At 39.2% G+C, this 21,400-nt stretch overlaps 1 protein-coding gene across 19 annotated transcripts in view; it reads left to right on the top strand.

Moving 5' to 3' along the window:
• Positions 1-21,400, top strand: part of ZNF462 (zinc finger protein 462) — a 163,782-nt gene that overhangs the window by 72,421 nt on the left and 69,961 nt on the right. For 11 of the 19 annotated variants that reach the window (XM_081940203.1, XM_081940207.1, XM_081940205.1 and 8 more), the window contains exons 3-7: positions 154-5,579; positions 7,980-8,144; positions 10,632-10,909; positions 18,272-18,307; positions 18,818-18,936. In XM_081940203.1, coding sequence (XP_081796329.1) covers positions 154-5,579; positions 7,980-8,144; positions 10,632-10,909; positions 18,272-18,307; positions 18,818-18,936 — 6,024 coding nt within the window. The remainder of the gene's footprint in view (positions 1-153; positions 5,580-7,979; positions 8,145-10,631; positions 10,910-18,271; positions 18,308-18,817; positions 18,937-21,400) is intronic. The other 8 variants (XM_081940200.1, XM_081940197.1, XM_081940193.1 and 5 more) reach the window with 4 other exon arrangements.

Here is a 21,400-nt window from a genome sequence, read left to right as displayed (position 1 = left end):
TTTTGTTTTGTTTTTAACATCCTATCTAGTATTTATGAACCAAATACCTTGGGAGGAAACACAGCTTTGAAGAGGGAAAAGAAAAACAAAGAACAGGCACTGTGGTACGCATACTTCACAGATAATATTTACTATTTTTTCCCTCTTTTTTAGGGCAAAATGCAGCTCAGCTGGGAACTGGCAATTACTACAGCCATAGCCAGGGTTATTATGGCCAACATATGCTCTCCAAATCAGCAAGCAAGTTTTTCCAGTGTAAATACTGCGTACGTTATTTCCGATCCAAAAACCTTCTTATAGAACATACCCGGAAAGTCCATGGTGCTCAGACTGGAAGCTCCCCAACTGGATCCACAGGTGCTGGTTCCTTAAACTACAACATCATGATGCACGAGGGCTTTGGGAAGGTATTTTCATGCCAGTTCTGCACCTACAAATCTCCAAGACGTGCACGGATTATAAAACATCAGAAGATGTACCACAAAAACAGCCTGAAGGAGAGCTCAACCCCTCCTGCTTCTTCTGCTGCTATATCTGAATCAACTTCTACGTCTGTCTCGATGCAGGATTCGTGCAAGGAGCTTCCAGCTGAAGTTGTTGAACGTAGCATTTTGGAGTCTATGGTCAAGCCTTTAACCAAATCAAGAGGCAACTTCTGCTGTGAATGGTGTACCTACCAGACGCCCCGAAGGGAACGTTGGTGTGATCATATGATGAAGAAGCACCGAAGCATGGTGAAAATACTGTCCAACCTGAGGCAGCAACAGGATGGGACCAACATGTCAGATGTTGTAAACAAGAGTCCCCCAAGCCCTCCCCCAAACTCTAACTATATACCCATGAATGCTTCTGGGCGAGAGATGCCCAATGCAACTGTCCCAAACTACAGAAGTTCGGTAAACAATTCTCTTATCAGGTCCAACGCCTCTCCAAAATTTTCCTCTGCTTCCTACCCTCAGATGAAACACAAGGCTCCTCACAACTCGGGCATTGTTAATTTGTCTGACCGATCTCGCTATGGAGTTGGTGACATGGCAAATTCTACTGATCTGGATACCAACAGCATGCTGAATGACTCCAGTTCGGATGATGAGCTCAATGAATTAGACAGTGAGAATGGGTTGAACTCTATGGATCACCAAAGCTCAGGACTAACTGCTGAGCAGCTGATGGGATCTGAGGGCCACAAGTTACTGGAAACCAAGGGGATCCCCTTTAGAAGGTTTATGAATAGGTTCCAGTGTCCTTTCTGCCCTTTCCTTACCATGCATCGGCGAAGCATTTCTCGCCACATTGAAAACATCCACCTCTCTGGAAAGACGGCCGTCTACAAATGTGACGAATGTCCTTTCACCTGCAAGAGCTCTTTTAAGCTTGGTGCTCATAAGCAGTGTCATACTGGCGCAGCATCGGACTGGGATGCCGTGAATTCCCAAACTGAAAGTATAGCTTCTTCTTTAAACGAAAGTACAGTATCCTACGAAGGGGGGAATATAAACGGCAGGAAATCAGGGGGGATAATGGATTCCATGCAGCAACAGCAGCAGTCTCCCCAGTCCAATTCGCAGCATCCGTATAAATGCACCATGTGCAATTATTCCACCACAACTTTGAAAGGCCTTCGGGTTCATCAGCAGCACAAGCACTCGTTTTGCGATAACTTGCCAAAATACGAGAGCCCATCAGCAAATACGCTGCAAGACAGCGAGCCCGATGCTCATGCTTCTCCCAGCACTGTGAAGAAAAGCCAGACCTCAATTCTTGGACTGTCTTCTAAAAACAACTTTGTAGCAAAAGCCTCTAGGAAGATGTCCAATGACTTTCCCTTAGATCTGTCCCCAGTAAAGAAAAGAACCAGAATTGATGAGATTGCCAGTAATTTGCAAAGCAAAATCAATCAGAACAAGCAGCAGGAAGATGCAGTCATTAATGTGGAGGATGATGAAGAGGAAGAGTATGACAATGAAGTAGAAATAGAAGTAGAACTGGACAAGGAAGAAGAACAAACAGAACCACTGTTGGAAATAGCAGCATTTGCTTCCCAGCAAATATGGGGAAGAGACCCAGGTGATCCTCAGAAAGAGCCCAGCTACAGGAATATCCCCCATGATTACAGCTCCACCAATGGGGCAGAAATTGAGCTAACTATATCTGAAGATGAGGAAGAATATTATTGTTCTTCGGTGGGTTTGAAGGATCCAGGACTGAATTCGTCTATTCTAGGCAGCCAGGCAAGCCTATATGGATCTGATCAAAACAATGAGAATTCCGATTTTGGTGATTCTGGAAGGCTTTACTATTGTAAACACTGTGACTTCAGCAACAAATCTGCCAGGAGTGTCAGCACTCACTACCAACGGATGCATCCCTACATTAAATTCAGCTTTAGGTATATCCTTGATCCCAACGACCACAGTGCAGTGTATAGGTGTCTTGAATGTTACATTGATTATACAAACTTTGAAGATCTGCAACAGCATTATGGTGAGCATCACCCGGAAGCCATGAATGTATTAAATTTTGATCATTCTGATTTGATCTATCGCTGTCGCTTCTGCTCTTACACCAGCCCCAATGTTAGGAGTCTAATGCCACACTACCAAAGAATGCATCCGACCGTTAAAATTAACAATGCCATGATATTCTCAAGTTACGTGGTGGAGCAACAAGAAGGGTTAAGCTCAGAATCGCAAACTCTGAGAGAGATACTGAACTCTGCTCCAAAAAACCTGTCTACTTCGACCCCAGTGGGACGTGGGACTTGTGGCATACCTGCTGCTTTTAACAAAAGTTCTTCAAAGGGCAATAGCCCCGAATCTGAAAGCCAAAAAGAGTCAACAGTCAACAGTGTTGTAGTTTATGATTGTGATGTCTGTTCCTTTGCAAGTCCCAACATGCATTCCGTCTTAGTGCATTACCAGAAGAAACATCCCGATGAGAAGGCTTCGTATTTTAGGATTCAAAAAACGATGCGTGTGGTGTCAGTAGAGAGGGGTTCTGCCCTGGCTCAGATGGCTTATGAACTAGGGTCACCTGGCTCTCCCAAAATGTCACCGTTACCACTTCCACCACCTCCAGACCTTACCACTGAGCTTTACTACTGCAAACATTGCTCTTACAGCAACCGGTCAGTGGTTGGGGTACTAGTACACTACCAGAAAAGGCACCCTGAGATAAAAGTGACTGCCAAATACATTAGGCAGGCACCCCCAACTGCAGCAATGATGAGAGCTGGAGAGATACCTCCTGGTGTTCGTAGACCAACAATGCAGCACCTGAATAGGGACAACGCGGATGGTGCTGTAGCTCCAGCAGAGAACGAGATGTTCTTCTGCCAGCACTGTGATTATGGAAACCGGACTGTAAAAGGGGTCCTTATTCATTACCAAAAGAAGCATCGTGATTTCAAAGCCAATGCAGATGTGATTAGGCAACACACAGCCACCATCAGGAGCCTCTGTGACCGGGGTCAGAAAAATTCCCCGGGTGGCTTACAAATTCCTACTTCTGGTTCCGAGCAAGAAAGGGCTAAGTTAAGAGCTCTCAAATGCAGGCAGTGCTCTTATACATCTCCTTATTTCTACGCACTGCGGAAGCACATTAAAAAGGACCATCCAAGCTTGAAGGCTACGGTCACATCTATTTTGAGGTGGGCGTTTTTGGATGGTTTAATAGAAGCTGGATATCACTGTGAATGGTGTATCTATTCTCACGCAGAACCCAGTGGCCTGTTAGTGCATTACCAAAGGCGACATCCTGAACATTACGTTGATTACACATATATGGCAACAAAACTCTGGGCAGGACCAGATCCTTCACCTCCAGCCTTATTAATACCATCAGAAATGAAAATATATAGATGCAGAGACTGTATTTTTGAAGCCTCTTCCATTTGGGATATCACTAATCACTACCAAGCTTTTCACCCTTGGGCTATGAATGGAGATGAATCGGTGCTACTAGATATTATCAAGGAAAAAGACGCTGTGGATAAAATGAACCCAGTATCGGATGGTATTGGTGCCAGAATAATTTCAGAGGATCATTTAGCATTGCCACACGGGGACCCAGATACTGAATATGCAGAAGAGTCAAACCTTTCCCAAGACAAAGCTCTTCAGCTCACCTCGGTGAACCCTGCAATATCCTCTACGCCGTACCAGTGTACAGTGTGCCAGTCTGAATATAACAATTTGCATGGACTTCTCACCCATTATGGAAAAAAACACCCTGGGATGAAAGTGAAAGCTGCAGATTTTGCACAAGACATTGATATTAATCCAGGAGCGGTATACAAATGTAGGCATTGTCCTTACATTAACACACGCATTCATGGCGTTCTTACGCATTACCAGAAGAGACACCCTTCCGTGAAGGTCACGGCAGAGGATTTTGTGCATGACGTGGAGCAGCCTGCTGACATGAGCCAGAATGACGTGGAGGAAACCAGCAGGATTTTCAAGCAAGGGTATGGTGCTTACCGGTGTAAATTGTGCCCCTACACGCATGGCACTTTGGAGAAGCTCAAAATTCATTATGAGAAATACCATAACCAGCCTGAATTTGATGTATTTGCACAATCTCCTCCGAAATTCCCTGCCTCCCTGGAGCCCGAAGTTCTCACTGAAATTAAGCCCTCCCCTGAGATGACTCCAGAAGATCTCCTCGGAGACGATTCACTGCCATCTTCCCACTTCTCCAGTTCCCATTTGGTTTCTCATACTGTGTTCCGCTGCCAGCTTTGTAAGTATTTTTGCTCTACTCGGAAAGGGATAGCCAGGCACTACCGAATAAAACACAACAATGTTCGGGCACAGCCCGAAGGCAAGAACAACCTGTTTAAATGTGCCCTGTGTTCCTACACAAACCCTATTCGTAAAGGTCTGGCTGCGCATTACCAGAAGCGGCACGACATTGATGCTTACTACACGCATTGCTTAGCAGCCTCAAGGACTATAAGCGACAAACCCAACAAAGTGATCATCCCCTCGCCCCCCAAGGAGGACTCTCCTCAGCTAAGCGAGGAACTGAGAAGGGCGGTGGAGAAGAAGAAATGCTCCCTCTGCTCTTTCCAGTCCTTCAGCAAGAAAGGCATAGTCTCCCACTACATGAAGCGCCATCCTGGAGTATTCCCCAAGAAACAACATGCCAGCAAGCTTGGGGGTTACTTCACTGCGGTGTACGCGGACGAGTATGAAAAGCAGCAACCTCCCCCAGAAGAGAGGAATGATTTTGAGAAGCCCGAATTGGAGGTGGAGGCTCCAGAGATGGAGTGGCTTCCCTTCCGGTGCGTCAAATGCTTTAAGCTCTCCTTCAGCACAGCCGAGCTGCTCTGCATGCATTACACTGACCACCACAGCAAGGACCTGAAGAGGGATTTTACCATCCTGGGAACTGGGGCCCGTTTCCAGTGCAGGCACTGTGATAGTAAGCTGCAAAGCCTGGCGGAGCTGACCACGCACTTGAATGGCCACAATGAGGAATTCCAGAAACGTGCCAAACGCCAAGAGAGGAGGAAGCAGCTTCTGAGCAAGCAGAAATATGCGGATGGTGCTTTTGTAGATTTCAAAGCAGAGAGGGTAAGGATCAGATTTTACATTGCTTTCTTCCTATTTGATATTATTATTATATATTTTATTCATTAAACATGAAACTCAGTCAACTGAACATTCAAAAATGCATCACAAATACCATTGACTGGTGCTAATGGTTGATACAGGTTGCTGCCAGCATCCTAGGTATCAACCAAGCATCTTCTTAAAATGTATGTTGTTTCGAGTAGCGCAGTCTTTTGCAGCTCCGCTGGCGCTTATTTCTTCTTCTTCCTCCTTCCTCCCTCCTTCTCCTTCTTCCTCCTTCCTCCTTCTCCTCCTCCTCCTTTTCTGGCTCCTTCTGCTTTTCTTCTTCTCCTTCTCCTCCTCCTCCCTCTCCACCATCCCCATTCTGCCAAGAATACTAATTTCTTATTATTGCCCTTGGTAACTGAAAAGCTACAGGCTCTAGAGTCATTGGGTTGTGCCAGTCAGTTCCATGCCCATTGTTTCCTTGTTTCATTTCTTTTCTCCTTTAGACTCCTGGCATGCCGTTTCATTTCCTCCTTTCCTAACTTTTCAAAGTGATTTTATCTTTGAATAAGAAAATCATAATTGTTCTTCCTATCTGTTCCTCTGTCCCCATGTCAAATATATTTTTTGCTCTTGAACAAAAACATATCAAGAATGCAAGGAAATAATTGAGAAGAAAATCCAGTGCAAAGCCCTTTGTATCTGTGGATGTAAACCAATCTCTTTAAATGAACTGCATATGAAATTAAACGCTTAGTTTGCTTGATGATATACGTGGAAGAACGTGCCTCTTTTGGAAGTCATCAAAGAGTGAATATCATGTGGAATAAAACTTGCTCTTAATGGCATTCTGTCATACAGAAAGATGTTTTAGCAAGTTGGTGCTAGAGAGAAAAGGGAAATGATAAATGCATCTCATTGGATCAAAAGCTACCTTCTGGTTTTGCAGGGGAATTATTTTCAAGTGAGATCTCAATGGAATATAGTCTTGAGGCTGATATTTTTGGTGAGGGAAGAAATAAGAATATGGCAAATTGCAGAAATGATCATGATGGTTCAGCATTCTGGAAAAAGGATCAGAATGATCAAAACAGGGAAGTTAAGAAAAACTTCAGGGCCACAGATTCTGAAGAGATCGTGTTTGATCGGAATGATTAAGCGTTTATTACTTTTACAGCATATTTGTCTGAAATGTTTGTACGTACTACAGGTAGCCCTCAGCTTACAGCAGTTCATTTAGTGACCATTCAAAGTCACAATGGCACTGAAAAATGTGACTTATGACCGCTTTTTAAAGTTACAACTTTTGCAGCATCCCGATGATCATGTGATCAAAATTCAGATGCTTGGCAACTGGTTCATATTTATGACTGCTGCTGTGTCCCAAGGTCATGTGATCTACCTTTTGTGACCTTTTGACAAGCAAAGTCAATGGGAAAGTCAGATTCACTTAAAGCCTTGATTACTAACTTATCAACTGCAATGTTTCATTTAACAACTGTGACAAGAAAGGTTGTAAAATGGGGCAAAATTCACTTAACAAATGTCTCGAGAAATTTTGGGCTCCGTTGTAAGTCGAGGACTACCTGTATTAGCTACTAGCTCTCTGCATTCAGGTGCAAAAGATTCACTTTATTTTGAAAATCATACATTTTTTTAAAAAAACAACAACCTTCTCTTTGGGACTTCCATTGATCAAGAGATTGACGTTTAAATAATTAGAAACTATACTCCAGCAGATACAGAGAGCACCAGAATAAGGGAGATTTCTGTGAGTAATTTTATTTTTAAAAATCCTTATGAAGGACATACAAATTCTCAATTAAATTTCACAGTGCTCACAAACATAACTGCTAGACTTGCTCCCCATAGAGAAAGACATTAATGTCCTGTTGGTTTAGCATAGCTGCAGCTAAAAGGATGTTATTTGAGTGGGGAAAACTCAGTGGTTTATGTTTGTATTTTCTTTCTGTATACAAACTCAAACTTTTGCCGTCCCATTTCATATTGCTAGTAGAAGAATGCTGCCAACTGAGGTTGAGTTTTTCTACATGCCCTAAAGGTTTGAATCAATATTGTAATAGCACGCTATATCTATTTTGGGACTTTTAAACATCAGTTTTTTAAAATAAACTCATGCCACCTCAGAGTTTTACTTATTCCAAGAAGCAACATAAAGCTGCCTCTCCTTGTATTTAAATCTACAAATTTGTGACATTGTTTGGAGCATTGTTTCTGGAAATTGGCAGGTTGAAGACGTGTGGATTTCAACTCCCAGAAATCCCCAGGCAGCCCTGCTGCCTAAGGAATTCTGGGAGATGAAATGATCCACAGGTTTTTCAAACTGCCAAGGATGAGAAGCGCTTACTTAGAGAAGGAATGGTTAATTAAGTTTCAAGTTTTATTGCCTTACAGCCTTTTGGCAGCTTGGAAGAAGTTTCGAAATTGAAAGAGAGGAAGGTGGTAGGATACAAATGTAAGTTCTGTGTCGAAGTTCATCCGACTCTTCGCGCCATCTGCAATCATCTTCGTAAACATGTCCAGTATGGGAATGGTTCCTCGGTCTCTACTGGAGTCAAGGTGCGTTTAAGGGTTTGTTTTGGGTTTAAATCCTTGGATTCATCCAAGGAGGAAGAAATCCCAAACCGCTTTTGTGGATCAGACACCACCACTATCAGAAATATATATCAGCATTTATACCATGATTTCTATGTAGCTTTCCTTTTTTATTGGACTTAAGCCTAGTTCCTTGTGGGCAGAATATATGCACCCATATTAATGTTATTATAACAAAACAATGTGAAATGAAAGCTGCCAGTTGTTTGCTGGTGTTGGCGTTCACATCAATCCCCTCCCTCAAAAGAATCTAGGATGTTACAAAGTATCAGCACAGCACATGTGTGGATCCAAACAATATAGCCATTTGTAACTTCAGCTGGAAATTTTGACATTTCTAATTCATTTTTTTTTATATGGAGCCCTTTGCGCCAATATCCACTGGGACCTCCATGATTGATTTATGGCATAATCTTTTAACTTTAATTTTCAGATTGGGATACTTTACAATCTTTTCCCCATTCTTTGTCTTCTATTCTATTATCTCCTAGAATTTGCCACATCAGTTATCCACACTTTCTTTTCAAACACACAATCTAGTTGCTATGAGCCAAGACTTTATCAGTTTGTATTCTGAAAACTCACGATATTTTAACGTGCTCATTTTCACCTACTTTATGTTCCCACCAATTTTTTCATTACTGGCACAGACGTTTCAGTGAATGATTTTGGTGATTATGTTATGTCGTTGTTTATAATCAGTTTGCATGATCTTCAACAAGCTGAGTATATGATCTACTTTTTCTTCTGCTTCTTTGCCCAAACTGCACTTTGAATCATTCAATGATTCAAAGTGGGGTATTTTTTCCAATTCTGGACTTGATTGTGTTAATTTGGATGGCTTGCCCTTGATATTATTATCTACGTACAACAATGTAAAGTCAGTGCTGCCAGATGTTGGCCTTCATATGCATTAAGTTCTTCTGTAGAATATCATAACGTATCTGGGTAGCCTATGTGCGGATCCAAGCATCATTATTATTAAACTTATATGCTGCCTTACTCTCAACAGACCTGGGTAGCTTACTATAAATAGACATGCTAAATTGTTATTGCTGTTTTGTGGAACCTTGAGAAAAGGTTTGGACTAACATCTCTAAAAGCTTTACACTGATGTAGCCAACCTGTTTTCTGAAAGCTACTGATGGAAGTCTTGGTATATGCTACCCTAGGATCCTTTGCTTCGAACTGTTTTCTTTACTTCCTTTTATATGAGAAGCTGCTCTTGACTATTAGATGTAAAAACCTCAGAAGCCAGAGAAATTGGCTGCATAAAGTTTCCAAGGACAAGGCTGAAGTCGGTGTTGCTTCTATAGCTTTCTTCCCGTGTTTTATTTTTATATAAATGTTTTGTATAGAATCTTATCACTTGTGTTTAGGATGTTACTGGCTATTGTGCATTAATTTATATAAAATAAATTATGAAAAATAATCAAATCATCCATTATGCATAGTGTCTACATAATTCACCTGTAATTGCGGCAAAACATGAACTTCTGTTTTTAAGTGAAAATATACATACACTTAAGTTTAAATTTAGCTTTCATTTAGAGATAATTAATTAAATCTTGGTATGAGATATGTTAATACAATAAATGAAACCTAACTGCAAATGGCCCCTTATTTGCAATTTGCTTGTTACGTGTCCTATCTTTTTACGCATACAGGCTATTGTATGGAAAAAATACTTTTTCTTCAAATGTGGCAGTAAATGTTTTCTACAAGTTTATTTCCTTCCCAAGTTTTTATAGGCCACGACCAGAGCTTACATGCCTTCTGGTAATGGTGGTTAGTAAACCATCTGTGGATCTTTATTTAAGGCTGACAGATTGATATATTTTATAAATTAATGCAAATAAGCTGAATGTGCCCAGTAGGTGAGAAAAGTAACGAATACGGTGTAATCTTTTTGATATTCTTCTTATCCCCTGTTCATCCCCCCCATCCCAAATTAAATCTAGATTATTTTATACAAACTTGGACTTTTTTGAACAGATCTATAGAAGCCAGTATATAGTTGCCAATTAAATAGTTTGAAAAATATTTGTTTGGGCAAATCGGCAAAAAAAATAAAAAATTGAAGGCTTATAGTGTAGTGTCCTTGTGCCAGTTTTACCTCAGGAAGCCAAAAGAACGTATTATCGGAAACACTCCAATAAACATCTGTAAGGAATATTGGCATTGGGACATTTCTACCTAATGAAGTGAATTATTCTGGGGGGGAAAAAAGGTTTTAGCAACAGAGTGCACTCCAGCCATGCTGATCACCACTAAAAGCCGTATGTTGCTTTTCAAGACATCTTTGCTCAGATTGCATGGATGTCTGCTCATAGCTGGATTTCAAGTTTACTGCTATCAAAAGAAGTTGCTAGGCTTCCATAGATATAATGGTAATCATAGGGAAGAAGGGAGAGAGAATTGATGGCTTTGGTGGGGATGTGTGTCTTTTAGCAGGAAGCTGAAGAACCTTCACATGCAGCTTTCTTGGAGGGTATTGAGGGAGCCAAAGACCATATGGCCACTATGGAACTTGCAGAAGCTGAATCTGGACCATCACTGGAAGATGAAACCAGACCTGGTGGCTACCATTGCAGCCAGTGTGATCGGGTTTTGATGTCTATGCAGGGTCTACGATCGCATGAGAGAAGTCACTTGGCTTTGGCCATGTTTACTCGCGAAGACAAGTACAGCTGCCAGTACTGTTCCTTTGTTTCTGCATTCAGGCACAAGTAAGTCTGTATTATTTACTATTTCTGCTTCTTAATGTTCATTTGCCCATATTATGAGGACCATCCAGATTTACCCAAACCGAAGCAAATGTTCTTATTTTCCACATGTACTACTTTTACTGTGCAGTGCCCAATTAATATCAAAGGTATTATATATGGATGACAGTAAGCTCCCAGTAATTCTTAATAAGCAGTTCTTATTTTGGCTTTTCAACCCTTAAATTAGCCAAAATTACATTATGGAAATACAGAAATTGAAATGTAAGCTCCATAAATTCTAGATTTTCAGTTATAAACCAAAATCTACACCGAAACCAGGTCATACATTTCAGGGTTTTTTTTTTGAAATTGTAAACTTAAAAATGTTCTGGGTTTATAACCGTCAATTTGTTACCAGCTAGACAACAACAGATTGAGTAAAGCAGTCTATTCCATAGAGGTTGTACTATATAAGATGTAGAAATGGAAAACAGAACCATCCTTTTTCGCTCCTCCTTCACACAACCAAGCTTATGTAGGCCTGCTATGTTAAACTTTGACTTCTATTGGATTGCTGCATTCGTCCTGTGGATAAGTCCATATTTTTTTCCCTTGCTTGGTTTTCTTGATACTTGCTACAATACTTGCCAGAAAAACTATTGATAAGTGAATGTATGATTGATAGGTTAATTGACCAGATCAGAATTGTGGATGCCTGTAAAACATTTTTTGCAATTTCATACTAGAGTTGCAAAAGTGTATGACAAAAACGATAAAAGATTAAGGATAATTCTCCATTAGGAGTCTTTCTCTTCAATTTCATTTCTGTGGCATGACACTACTGAATTGTCTGTGCTCAAAGTCCCTTCTTGACTTTCTGTTTTCCTGTTTTCTATGGAAAACATTGATCACCTCACTTTTATTGTACTCCAGGTCCAGCTGATGAAGCAAAACAAGGCAGCCATGGAGGCTATAATTTTAAACATACTTACTCAGAAGTAAGCCCCTTTCAGCAAAATGCAAACTTCTGAGTAAGCTGGCGGATTTAGAAAACAGTAGGAACCAAAAAGCTAAATTCTTATCTTTCCCACCAAAGGGGGGAGGGGAGGAATGTATACTGTGTATAACATATTATGTTTTATCTAAAGAGAAGTTAAATCAATTAATCTGTGTCTTTAAATTAAACTGAAATTATTTAGAGACACACCTCCCCATATACATAGTAATGGTGCAAAAAAAGTAGGTATTGTGACATTGAAGATGCCAAGAAATAAGGGAGAGAATGCAAAATGAGTTACGCTTGTCAAAATGTACAGGTGTATCTCCTGAAAAAGTCACAGAACAGGCATCTTTTGTAAGAGAAATCAAGACTATCTGCTTTTAGATAAGAACTAGAAAGCAGGGAGAGAAAACAGTCTATGATGTTCCCTTTACTGGAATTTCTGTTTAACATCCCAAATAATCTAAAGCAGGAATATCCAACCTTAGCAACTTTAAGACCTGTGGACTTCAACTCCCAGAATTCCCCAGTCAGCATTAAAACCCAGAGGTCAAAGTTGGACATCCTTGATCTATAGCAGGCCTGTCAAACCTGGCGGCCTGAAGACTGGATATGGCCCATGCAGGCCACGCCCATCCCTGCTCCGCAAAGGAAAAAAACCATTGAGATACGTCATGATACAGCCTGTGATGTGAGCGGGTTTGACACTGATGTATGTCTTTTACATTATGGAATTGGGTTTCTATGAAAAAAAAACCTGATTTATAAGGTTAGGCAGACCTGGATTGAAGTAAAGGACTGTGACTGACTGATTGACTGACTGATTGAGTACAGATGTGTTTATGCTTCTTGAATCATCAAGGCGCTAAGCAGCTCACAATAGCAATGTTCTATGAAATAAAACAAATGTACAAATTATAATTTTGTATTACTAGCAAATAATTAAAACACCATGACATAAAAATGAAAGCACTTGAGAAACTAGTCATACTTTTTTTTTCTTCCTAGCATTTACCCACAAGTGCAGGCTCTGTTTTTTTTTTTAAATCAAGCAAGTGTTGATTCATTGGTTGCAACAGGAATTGACTATGTGGGTTGAGAGAGTGAATGACCTGCCCAAAGACACCCAGTCAGCTTTCATGTCTAAGGTTGGAGTAGTACTCATCGTCTCCTAGTTTCTAGCCTGGTTCCTTAACTACTAAACCAAACTGGGTCTCCTTAAAACTAATTATAAACCTGCTCATGTCTCAATTCTTTAAAGATGCTTTCTGAATGTCAGGGATGAAAATATAGCTCTTGTTGGAATGGTGTTCCACAGAAGAAATATATTGGATTAGGATGGAAATCTGTTTTATGTTGATGCAAATATGTTGTATACTTCATTTGCTTTAGCTACAGAAAGTGATGGCAATGAAATAGGTTGGATCATAACTTTATTGTTTCAAATTTAGTTATAGGCAGTAAGGTCTTAGATGAGGTGGAATGGATGCAGGGGATGTCAGGAGATTCAGGTTGAGATATGGAGTTTAAGGAAATGAATTAAGTCATCGACAAAGATGGGTAGTAAAAATGTCCTAATTGGAAATGGAAGCGAATTAATACAAGTCTTTCAAGTTCATCTTGTCCACCTGTCAGTCTAGAGAAGTTCCTTCCTTGTTTAGGTTCTTCCATAAGCCCACAGAAATAAATGTTGCATTGTTATTTATCTAACAGAAAATGAAATATTTGATGGAGGTAAATAATCTCTAGGTCTGGCCCATTGGAATCTCATGATAGTATTTACTGAATAATTGGTTTAAGTAAAACCTTTAAGGACACAGCGTTTATAATACCATCAGGTTTGTACCTTTGTAAACATTAGACACTGAATTGAAGGTAGCCTTAAACTATTATAGTCAGGCTACAATTTTGAGGGAGAATTTCATTCTGTCAGCTTTGTCATTGTCATCTGGAACCAAAACAAGGCAGTCTTAACTATACCAGCAAAAGCTTTCCATTTTCTGATATTTATTTCCCTTGGTACAGATAAAAATCTGAGATCCATCCAGTGGAGAGTTGTCTAATGCTGTTGGGAACATGCAGAGTTTCCACCGTCAGAGTGGTGGAAATGTTGTTCTTTGTAAGACATTCCCAAATCCTTCAATTTATACAAAATGTGAGATCTTGCAGATATCAGAACAAATATTTATCCTGCAGTTTGGCATCTTGTCAATACTGTCTGTGGAGATTTTCCCTTCACCCTTAGCAGGGAACCCATTTTAATGTACCCATCCTTAAACTGCTCTGATCCTAAGTTTCTGAGGAGATGTGAGGGTTGCATTGTTAGTGTTACTAGCTAGAGTTCTTCAAGGTTCAGCCTTTCTATCAACCATAGAAATGGATATACTTTGGTTCAAGTGCACTGCGCATTGAGATCATGCATTTCTAGAAAAGGATGCCTCAAAAATTTGAGAGAAGCATTACCTTGAAGCTGCTTGTGAAGCAACAAGCCATTTCTTGTAAAGAGAAGTGACCTTGTTGTTCCAGACTGTTCCACTTTGCAGCCTTTCCTCAGCATCCTTCACCACTTGGGGAAGTCAGATAAGGCATCTGCATGTAGCTGCCCAAAAGCCTATTTTGGCTTTTGCGAATACTGGAGAAGACTAGAAGGAAACTGCAAGAGAATGTAGTCCTCTTAGCCTTCTCCAATCCTGCTGATGTCATTTTCTTGAGTTTGCAGCTGAGAAAAGCAAGATACAACAGGAAGCTTTCAAATGGATGCCAAAAGCTTCCCTAAGGCAAGTCATGTTGCCTCCTTGCCCAAACAAAGAGGACATTGTCTCTGTCATGCACCTCTAGGTCATCTCCACAGGCCTACAATCTGGATAATACTCTTAGGGATGAAAGCTGGCTGAGTGACTTCAGATGAGTCATTCACTCTCAGTCTAACCCACCTGACAAGGTTATTGTTCTGAAGAAAATCAGAGGCAAGGGCATTGTTTGCTTGTGTGTGTGTGTGTGTGTGTGTGTGTGTGTGTGTGTGTGTGTAACTAAGAGGTGGAATAAAAATATAATAGTAATATTAAAGATTATTATATTAATAACATCAATGATAATAATTCATGATTACCATGCAGACTGCCAATTTGTATTTTGCTATTACTAGATTTCTCTCAGATTCTTCTTTCTTGATAACACTAGCTTCTTGTATTTTAGTCCTCCTGAGTCAGTCTCCTAGGACGAGGTTGTTGTTTTTTAAGTCCCTTTGAAAAGAAAAATGAAGCCACTAGGGGGCTAATTTTAAGGGGAGACAGGGATAGGATTGCCCTTTTGGTTCTTTTTTGAAATGATTCTTTAAAAATATATTAAGTTAAATTTAAAATAAACTCCTTTTGGCTCCATTTTATTATTTTAAACTTGTAGTTTTTTAACCTACAGGATTTCCTTTAGGATAAGTCTCCCACTAATAAAATAAAGCATTTTGTGGAAATACTATTCTCGGTAGTTTAGTAAAGCACCTGAGATAATTGGTTTGTTCATTCTTCAGTATTTTTTCTTCATTAATATACTTCTCCAAGCTATGCATTAATCAAAATTATATTTATATTCTATGAATTCAATGAGAAGTAATAATGAAATAGTCAGGTTTTTAATTTTATACTTATATTCTCACCTCAGTATTGATAAAAGTTATATTACTTCCAATTTATCATACCAAAGAATATATATATTTTAAAAAAACCTGGAGTAATAATACAGGAACAAAAACCCTAATCTTATTAGTGAATAAAAGGATTAAAAGTAATTTGTAGTCCACATGGTCAAATAAATGGTTTGAGGAGATTAATCATACTTTTTAAAGTACAAATGTCCAAATTAGAAAACAGAAGTGTAGATGGTATTATAAAGTAATGACTTTGATTCTGGGCTAAAGTGAAACTGAAACAAGGTTGTGTAATTTCATATTTAATTTATTTGGTTGGCAATCGTTGTTAACAGTGATAGCTGAACAAGACATCTGTGCATATGAACATAATAATTAAGTCAATTTTAGTGATCTATTAATGAATTCTTTCTTAGTACTTTCTCTGGTCCTTTGGTGGAATAGCTAAAAATTCAGAATATTTAAAGTGTTTGTTCAGCCATAGTTTATTATATCATCTAACTTTAAATTGTACTTAACAATTGTAGCTAAATTTGTTTAGTGAAAATTAAGGTAAGAAATTAATTTGCTATACCAGACATAAATAAGACTAGTCCCAGTTTTCAGTTTGAACTACGGTAATGGCGAACTATTGTTAAGTGAAAATATAAACTAGTATTTCCTATTTCTTTTCCCTCATCTGAAGGACCCCAGAAAATTGTTAGGTTTATACACACCTCTAGCTGTTTGGTGTTTTCCACAACAGCTGTCAAAATTGTTTGAAAGATGGCTTCAGAATGTATGGAACACACTTTGTTCAAGTGTGCAATTGGCACTTTTTTCAGTGAAGAGGTTATTTCTGAATGCATAGAGTCAGCCAGAAGCAACTTGATGTAGTTGCTTTGAAAATCTGAGCTTCAAAGAGGCTTTGGGATAGTCTAAAACATGGGTGTCAAACTCGCCGTGTCATGTTGCCATTTCATGGCGGTTTTCCCATTCGCAGAGCTGGGGTGGGTGTGGCCTGCATGTGACATCCCTGTTCTAAAACATTCATTTGAAAGGTTTTGGAAAAAAAATCCTGCTCTTCATTTAGATTGTCATTACCAGCCGTTCTGGTTGCTGACTTTTTATGAAATAATTTTAAATTACATTTTAATAGTTGGTCTTATTTTACTTCTGTGGTGATCATTCTGCCCAGCAGAGAATAATTAAAAATAGTGGAGATACTTTTCACCTGGGGATGAAAATTTATAGCAAGGGCATTTCTTACTGTTCAGATACATAGCAAAGAGGAAAGCAACTTCTCCCACGTATTGGCTTGACTTTTGGGAGATACGCCTTACTTTTGTTGGAATCAATATTTTGAATGGATCTGTTTTATTCATATTCTACAGGCGGCTCTGACAATCCTAATTTCATTTTAGTTGTTCAGTTTTTTCAATTAAATAGGAGTTGTGGATCTAGCACTCCTAGGAAAATGTCTTCTTTTGTGCAAAAATTCACAGCATTTTTTTTCTCCTGGTAGGAAGCAGGGACTTCAAATGTTTGCTGAATATTTTTATTTCAGCTAAGAAAGACTGAAATATATGAACAATGGTTAGATGAAAAAAGAAGTATTTTATGCTACTGCATATTTATAAAGAGGATAGCTATTGAAAGTCACCTACCTCTTCTCATAGTAACATACTACAGCCATATTCAACTATGCAAACTACGAATAAAATTAGAAAGGCAATGCTTTCAACTTCTAAAATTTTGTGTGTGTAAAAAGAGGCAAGCATTAAATAAAATTCACAGCTTCTTTAGCCCTGGTACTTAGTGTGTGTGTAAAAAACACGCCCTGGCTTCTGTAATTCCTTGGAGATACACACAGTTGCGTCTCTTCTTGATTTCCAGAAGTCTCCTGGAAATCTCCTGTGTTCCTGGCTTGAAATTAAAGTGTTTGTAGAGCTCCTGTTCAGATTTTTATTTTTCATTTTGGGAGTCTTGTTTTGGTCCAGAGATGTAATTATTAGTTATTTTTTAATATATGCATTGGACTTAACAGTATGTTGCCAAGAATCTTCGTAGAGTTGGGTGGCCTTAACAAATCTAATAAATGAACAATACACAGCTTATCAGTTGAATCATTTTCATGTTATCAATGGTGTAACTATAGTAATGGCGCAGTGGTTAGAATGCAGTATTGCAGGCTAATTCTGCCAACTGCCAGTAGTTCGATTGAGAAACTCAGATTGTTGGAGGGGGAGGGAATGCTGACTCTGTAATCCACTTAGAGAGTGCTATAAATAGCAATAGCTAAGTTACAATAGCAATTTAGACTTTTATTAAGCTTTGCAGTCGGTAGAGTCCTCTCTAAGCAGTTTACAGAATCAGCCTATTGCTTCCAACAATCTGGGTTCCTCATTTTACCGAGCTTGGAAGGATGGAAGGCTGAGTCAACCTTGAGCCTGGTGAGATTTAGACTGCCAAATTGCAGTCAGCCGGCAGTTGGCAGAATTAGCCTGCAATATTGCATTTTAACCACTGGGGCACCGCGGCTCAAAAGCAATATGAAGCAGTATATAAGTGCTATTGATATAGTGGAGATAGAAGAAGTGGTTACCTTGGGCCTTGTGAGCTGAGACTTTAGTCTTAAAAAAAAAGATGGACCTGGCCACAGACAGTTGTAGGACCAATGTACATGGTCCCATGAGGAGAAGCTAATTTGACCAGGGAGCATATTGGATATAGGTGACCACTTTCTTCCTTTCCTCCTCAGCCCTTCAGGAGACTCATATCCACTCTTCTGGCAGAGGTACAGTTGTGTGATGCTTCTCCTTTTCTTTCTTCTTTCTGCCCTGTATTGCTACTGCTTGAGCTTTCTAACCCTTCGATGGGGCCACTGGAGAGATCTGGCTTGCAGCTCAGTGGGTTAGTGGCGGTGAAGGTATTAGATTAGGAGAGGAGAGACCAGTTTCTTGCCCGCTCTCAGTTGCGTAAGCTCCCTGGTGACTTTGGGCCCATCATTCACCCTCTGTCCTACCTAGGACATGGTGACACTATTGAAGGGGAAATTGGAGGAAGGAGCTCTAAGTACGCTACCTTCAGCTCCTGAACAAAAGGCAGGATATAAATCCAATAAATAATATAATATTCATGCTCCTGCACCTCTTCCGCAGTGCACCTTCTCTTTGAAAAGAAAATGAATCTGTGTCAATGCAGGCAGTACAGTAGATGTCTTTCCAGTCATCCCAGACTGGTTGAAATGATTGATATTTTTGCTTCTTTCTTTTTTGCTTCCCATTGCTGCTTTTCTCCTGCCAAGTTTGGATCGCCATATGCAAGCACACCACGGACATCACAAACCATTCCGCTGCAAACTCTGCCCTTTCAAGTCATCCTATAATAGCCGGCTGAAAACTCACCTACTCAAAGTCCATGCTGGTAAGTCTCTTCCTCAGTTTCATAGGTCCCCTTCCTTCTCCCCACCCCCCTCGCTGTTTTCTGCTGCTGTAGCCTCATCAATTAACAGTAGCTCGCAGCCTTAAAGTGAGCCTTGGGGCCAATTAGGGGAAAAGTGCTTAAGTTAAGATAATTCTCCATTCAGCAAATCTTAAGCTGGAATTGAACCAACTGAGTTAGGTGATCCTAAATTAGACACAGGCTGGAACTTAATTCCAGAGCCATAATTAAACTTCTACTAGGGTGGAAACCAGGGCAAGAGGTTGAATTAAGAGCTTAGGCTACAGCAGAACAGCCAGCCCCTTTGGATAGTAAATGTTAATCAGGTTGAAATAAAAGAGCTGTGCCAAGTGTTCATATTCAGATTACGTGGTGTAGTTTTACACTTTGTTTTGAGCCTAGTCATAGCCATTATTCCTTGTGTATTTTGTTGTTTGACATAATTTCGTGTTTACATTAACAGTCTGCTTTTTGGTTACTGTGCGAAGATCCCATATCGTACACTTTTATGAGGATAGGGGCATAGGATGTCGCTGCATGGTTCAGTGAGAATAAGCAACAAGAATGGAGTGCACACTTTAAGACACATTCATGGACAGATCGTCATGCTTTAAATGTACATTTTGAAGCATGTGTATTCTAAGAAATCACATTCTGATAGGAATCCCAGATAGGATCAGATAGGAATCTGATAGGTGTTATGTATTAACCCAAGGAGCCTTGGTGACCTCCTGGGAAGACTTTACAACCTTTGAATTTATGGACTCCTTTAAAATTGTGGGAAACCATAAATATTTTAATAAGTAATATTCAGAAACTTCCAATTCCTATGGTTTACCAAAATTCTAGTATTACAATGTGTAGTCTGTTCAGTAAAGCACAGAGAAGTTAGGTGACTTTATTAAATGAGAATTTAATCTGACAGTTATAATTTTGACTGTGTTCTTCATCAGCTACATAACTAACGATAGCTTGAAAATAATTAAGTACAGCCTGCTAACTCATTAGTTTATGGGCATACATTTCAAAACCAAGAATTTCAAAAATAGCTGTGGGCTTCAGAGATTTGTCTTCAAAGTTAATGTTGTTGAGAAAGATACAAGTTTGTTAAAGCAAACGTAGTTGGAAACGTCTTACTTAGAATAAGTAAGAATACTTGCAAATTTTATTTTTTATAGTTGTGTCTGATCGTTTTTGTAAGTCTTAGTTCTTCAATAAGTATAGCATAGTCCTTGATTGGCTGTTATGTCCTATCCTATTACAGGCTAGTTTTTTATAAGCTTTGGTTTCATGTATTAATTAGCCCCAAAAAATTGGGTCAGGAAGAGAGTAGATTGGCCCCATCACTTAGATTTCCAAACTCCTTCCAGGTGATAATTGAGTGATAACTCTCTATAATTTTGAGATCAGATCTTTAGGAAATTATATTGAAGGTGTGTCCTGAAGTCAATCATTCCAGTTTATGTTCTTTCAGGAATGTTTAGCCAATGTTATAACTTAAAAATACTTGCATGCAATTTTCAATGTTTGTGTTCCTCTTTAATGTAGTCATGAGTATCAAGATGTGGTTATGTGATTTTCCTTGTGTTCTGTGCTGCTACAGTTTTACCAGAGTTTACACATCAGGATCATATGACTTATTTTTACCTTGACTTTTTTTTCCCTCTGTGATTACATTTCTATTCAAAACTGGTATTTTATTTCAATGCTAGACATGACAGAGGCACTATTTTTATTCAGTTCTATTTTGATTGAGTACAGAATTAACTTGTGGAATTTTCTAGCACTAGATTGGCCAATAGCCCAGATGGTTTTAAACATGGGTTGAGCACATTCATATACATGAGTTATCTTCATGGCTAATAATCTTAATAATTAAGGGAATTTCTGTGCAGTGTCTCTGAATCCCAGCTCTTTTTTCTAGTCAGCAGTGGAACGGTGGCTGCTTGTACACTTGCTTATACATATCCTGAAAACATTTATTCAGCATTGTAAATGTACACTAGAATCATATAGTTGAAAGGGACTTTTGGAATAAACTAGATTCATCCTTTATTCTAGCATAATAAAGTTGTACTTAGGAGCCCAGTTATGTTGCAAAGTATATTTTTTAATATTACTAGGTGTTCGTTTCAGTTGACTCTTAAATGGAAAATGACTGGATATGGGGATTTCTTTTGAAAAGTTTTTTTAAAAAACAAAGGAAGTGCTGCTTTTGAAATACTATTATATTTCTTCATACCCACACATCCTATTCATTTGATTTGCTACTGATATTTTCTTTAGCTTTTCTGAGATTCTTGACCTAATGTATATTTTGCAACTAATCCTTCGGAAAGAGTTTCAGCCAATTAATTGTCTGTTTGCACAATATCTTTTTCTTTTTTTAATGTCAAAGGGTTTGTTTTGGGTTGTTAATTATTAGCTGCATAACCAGAAGTAGAGC

The sequence above is a fragment of the Natrix helvetica genome (genome assembly GCF_964273705.1).
Source record: "Natrix helvetica genome assembly, chromosome: 2".
Classification (NCBI taxonomy): Eukaryota; Metazoa; Chordata; class Lepidosauria; order Squamata; family Natricidae; genus Natrix; species Natrix helvetica.
Note: the sequence above shows the minus strand (reverse complement) of the source record. Positions and strands in the feature narration are given on the sequence as shown.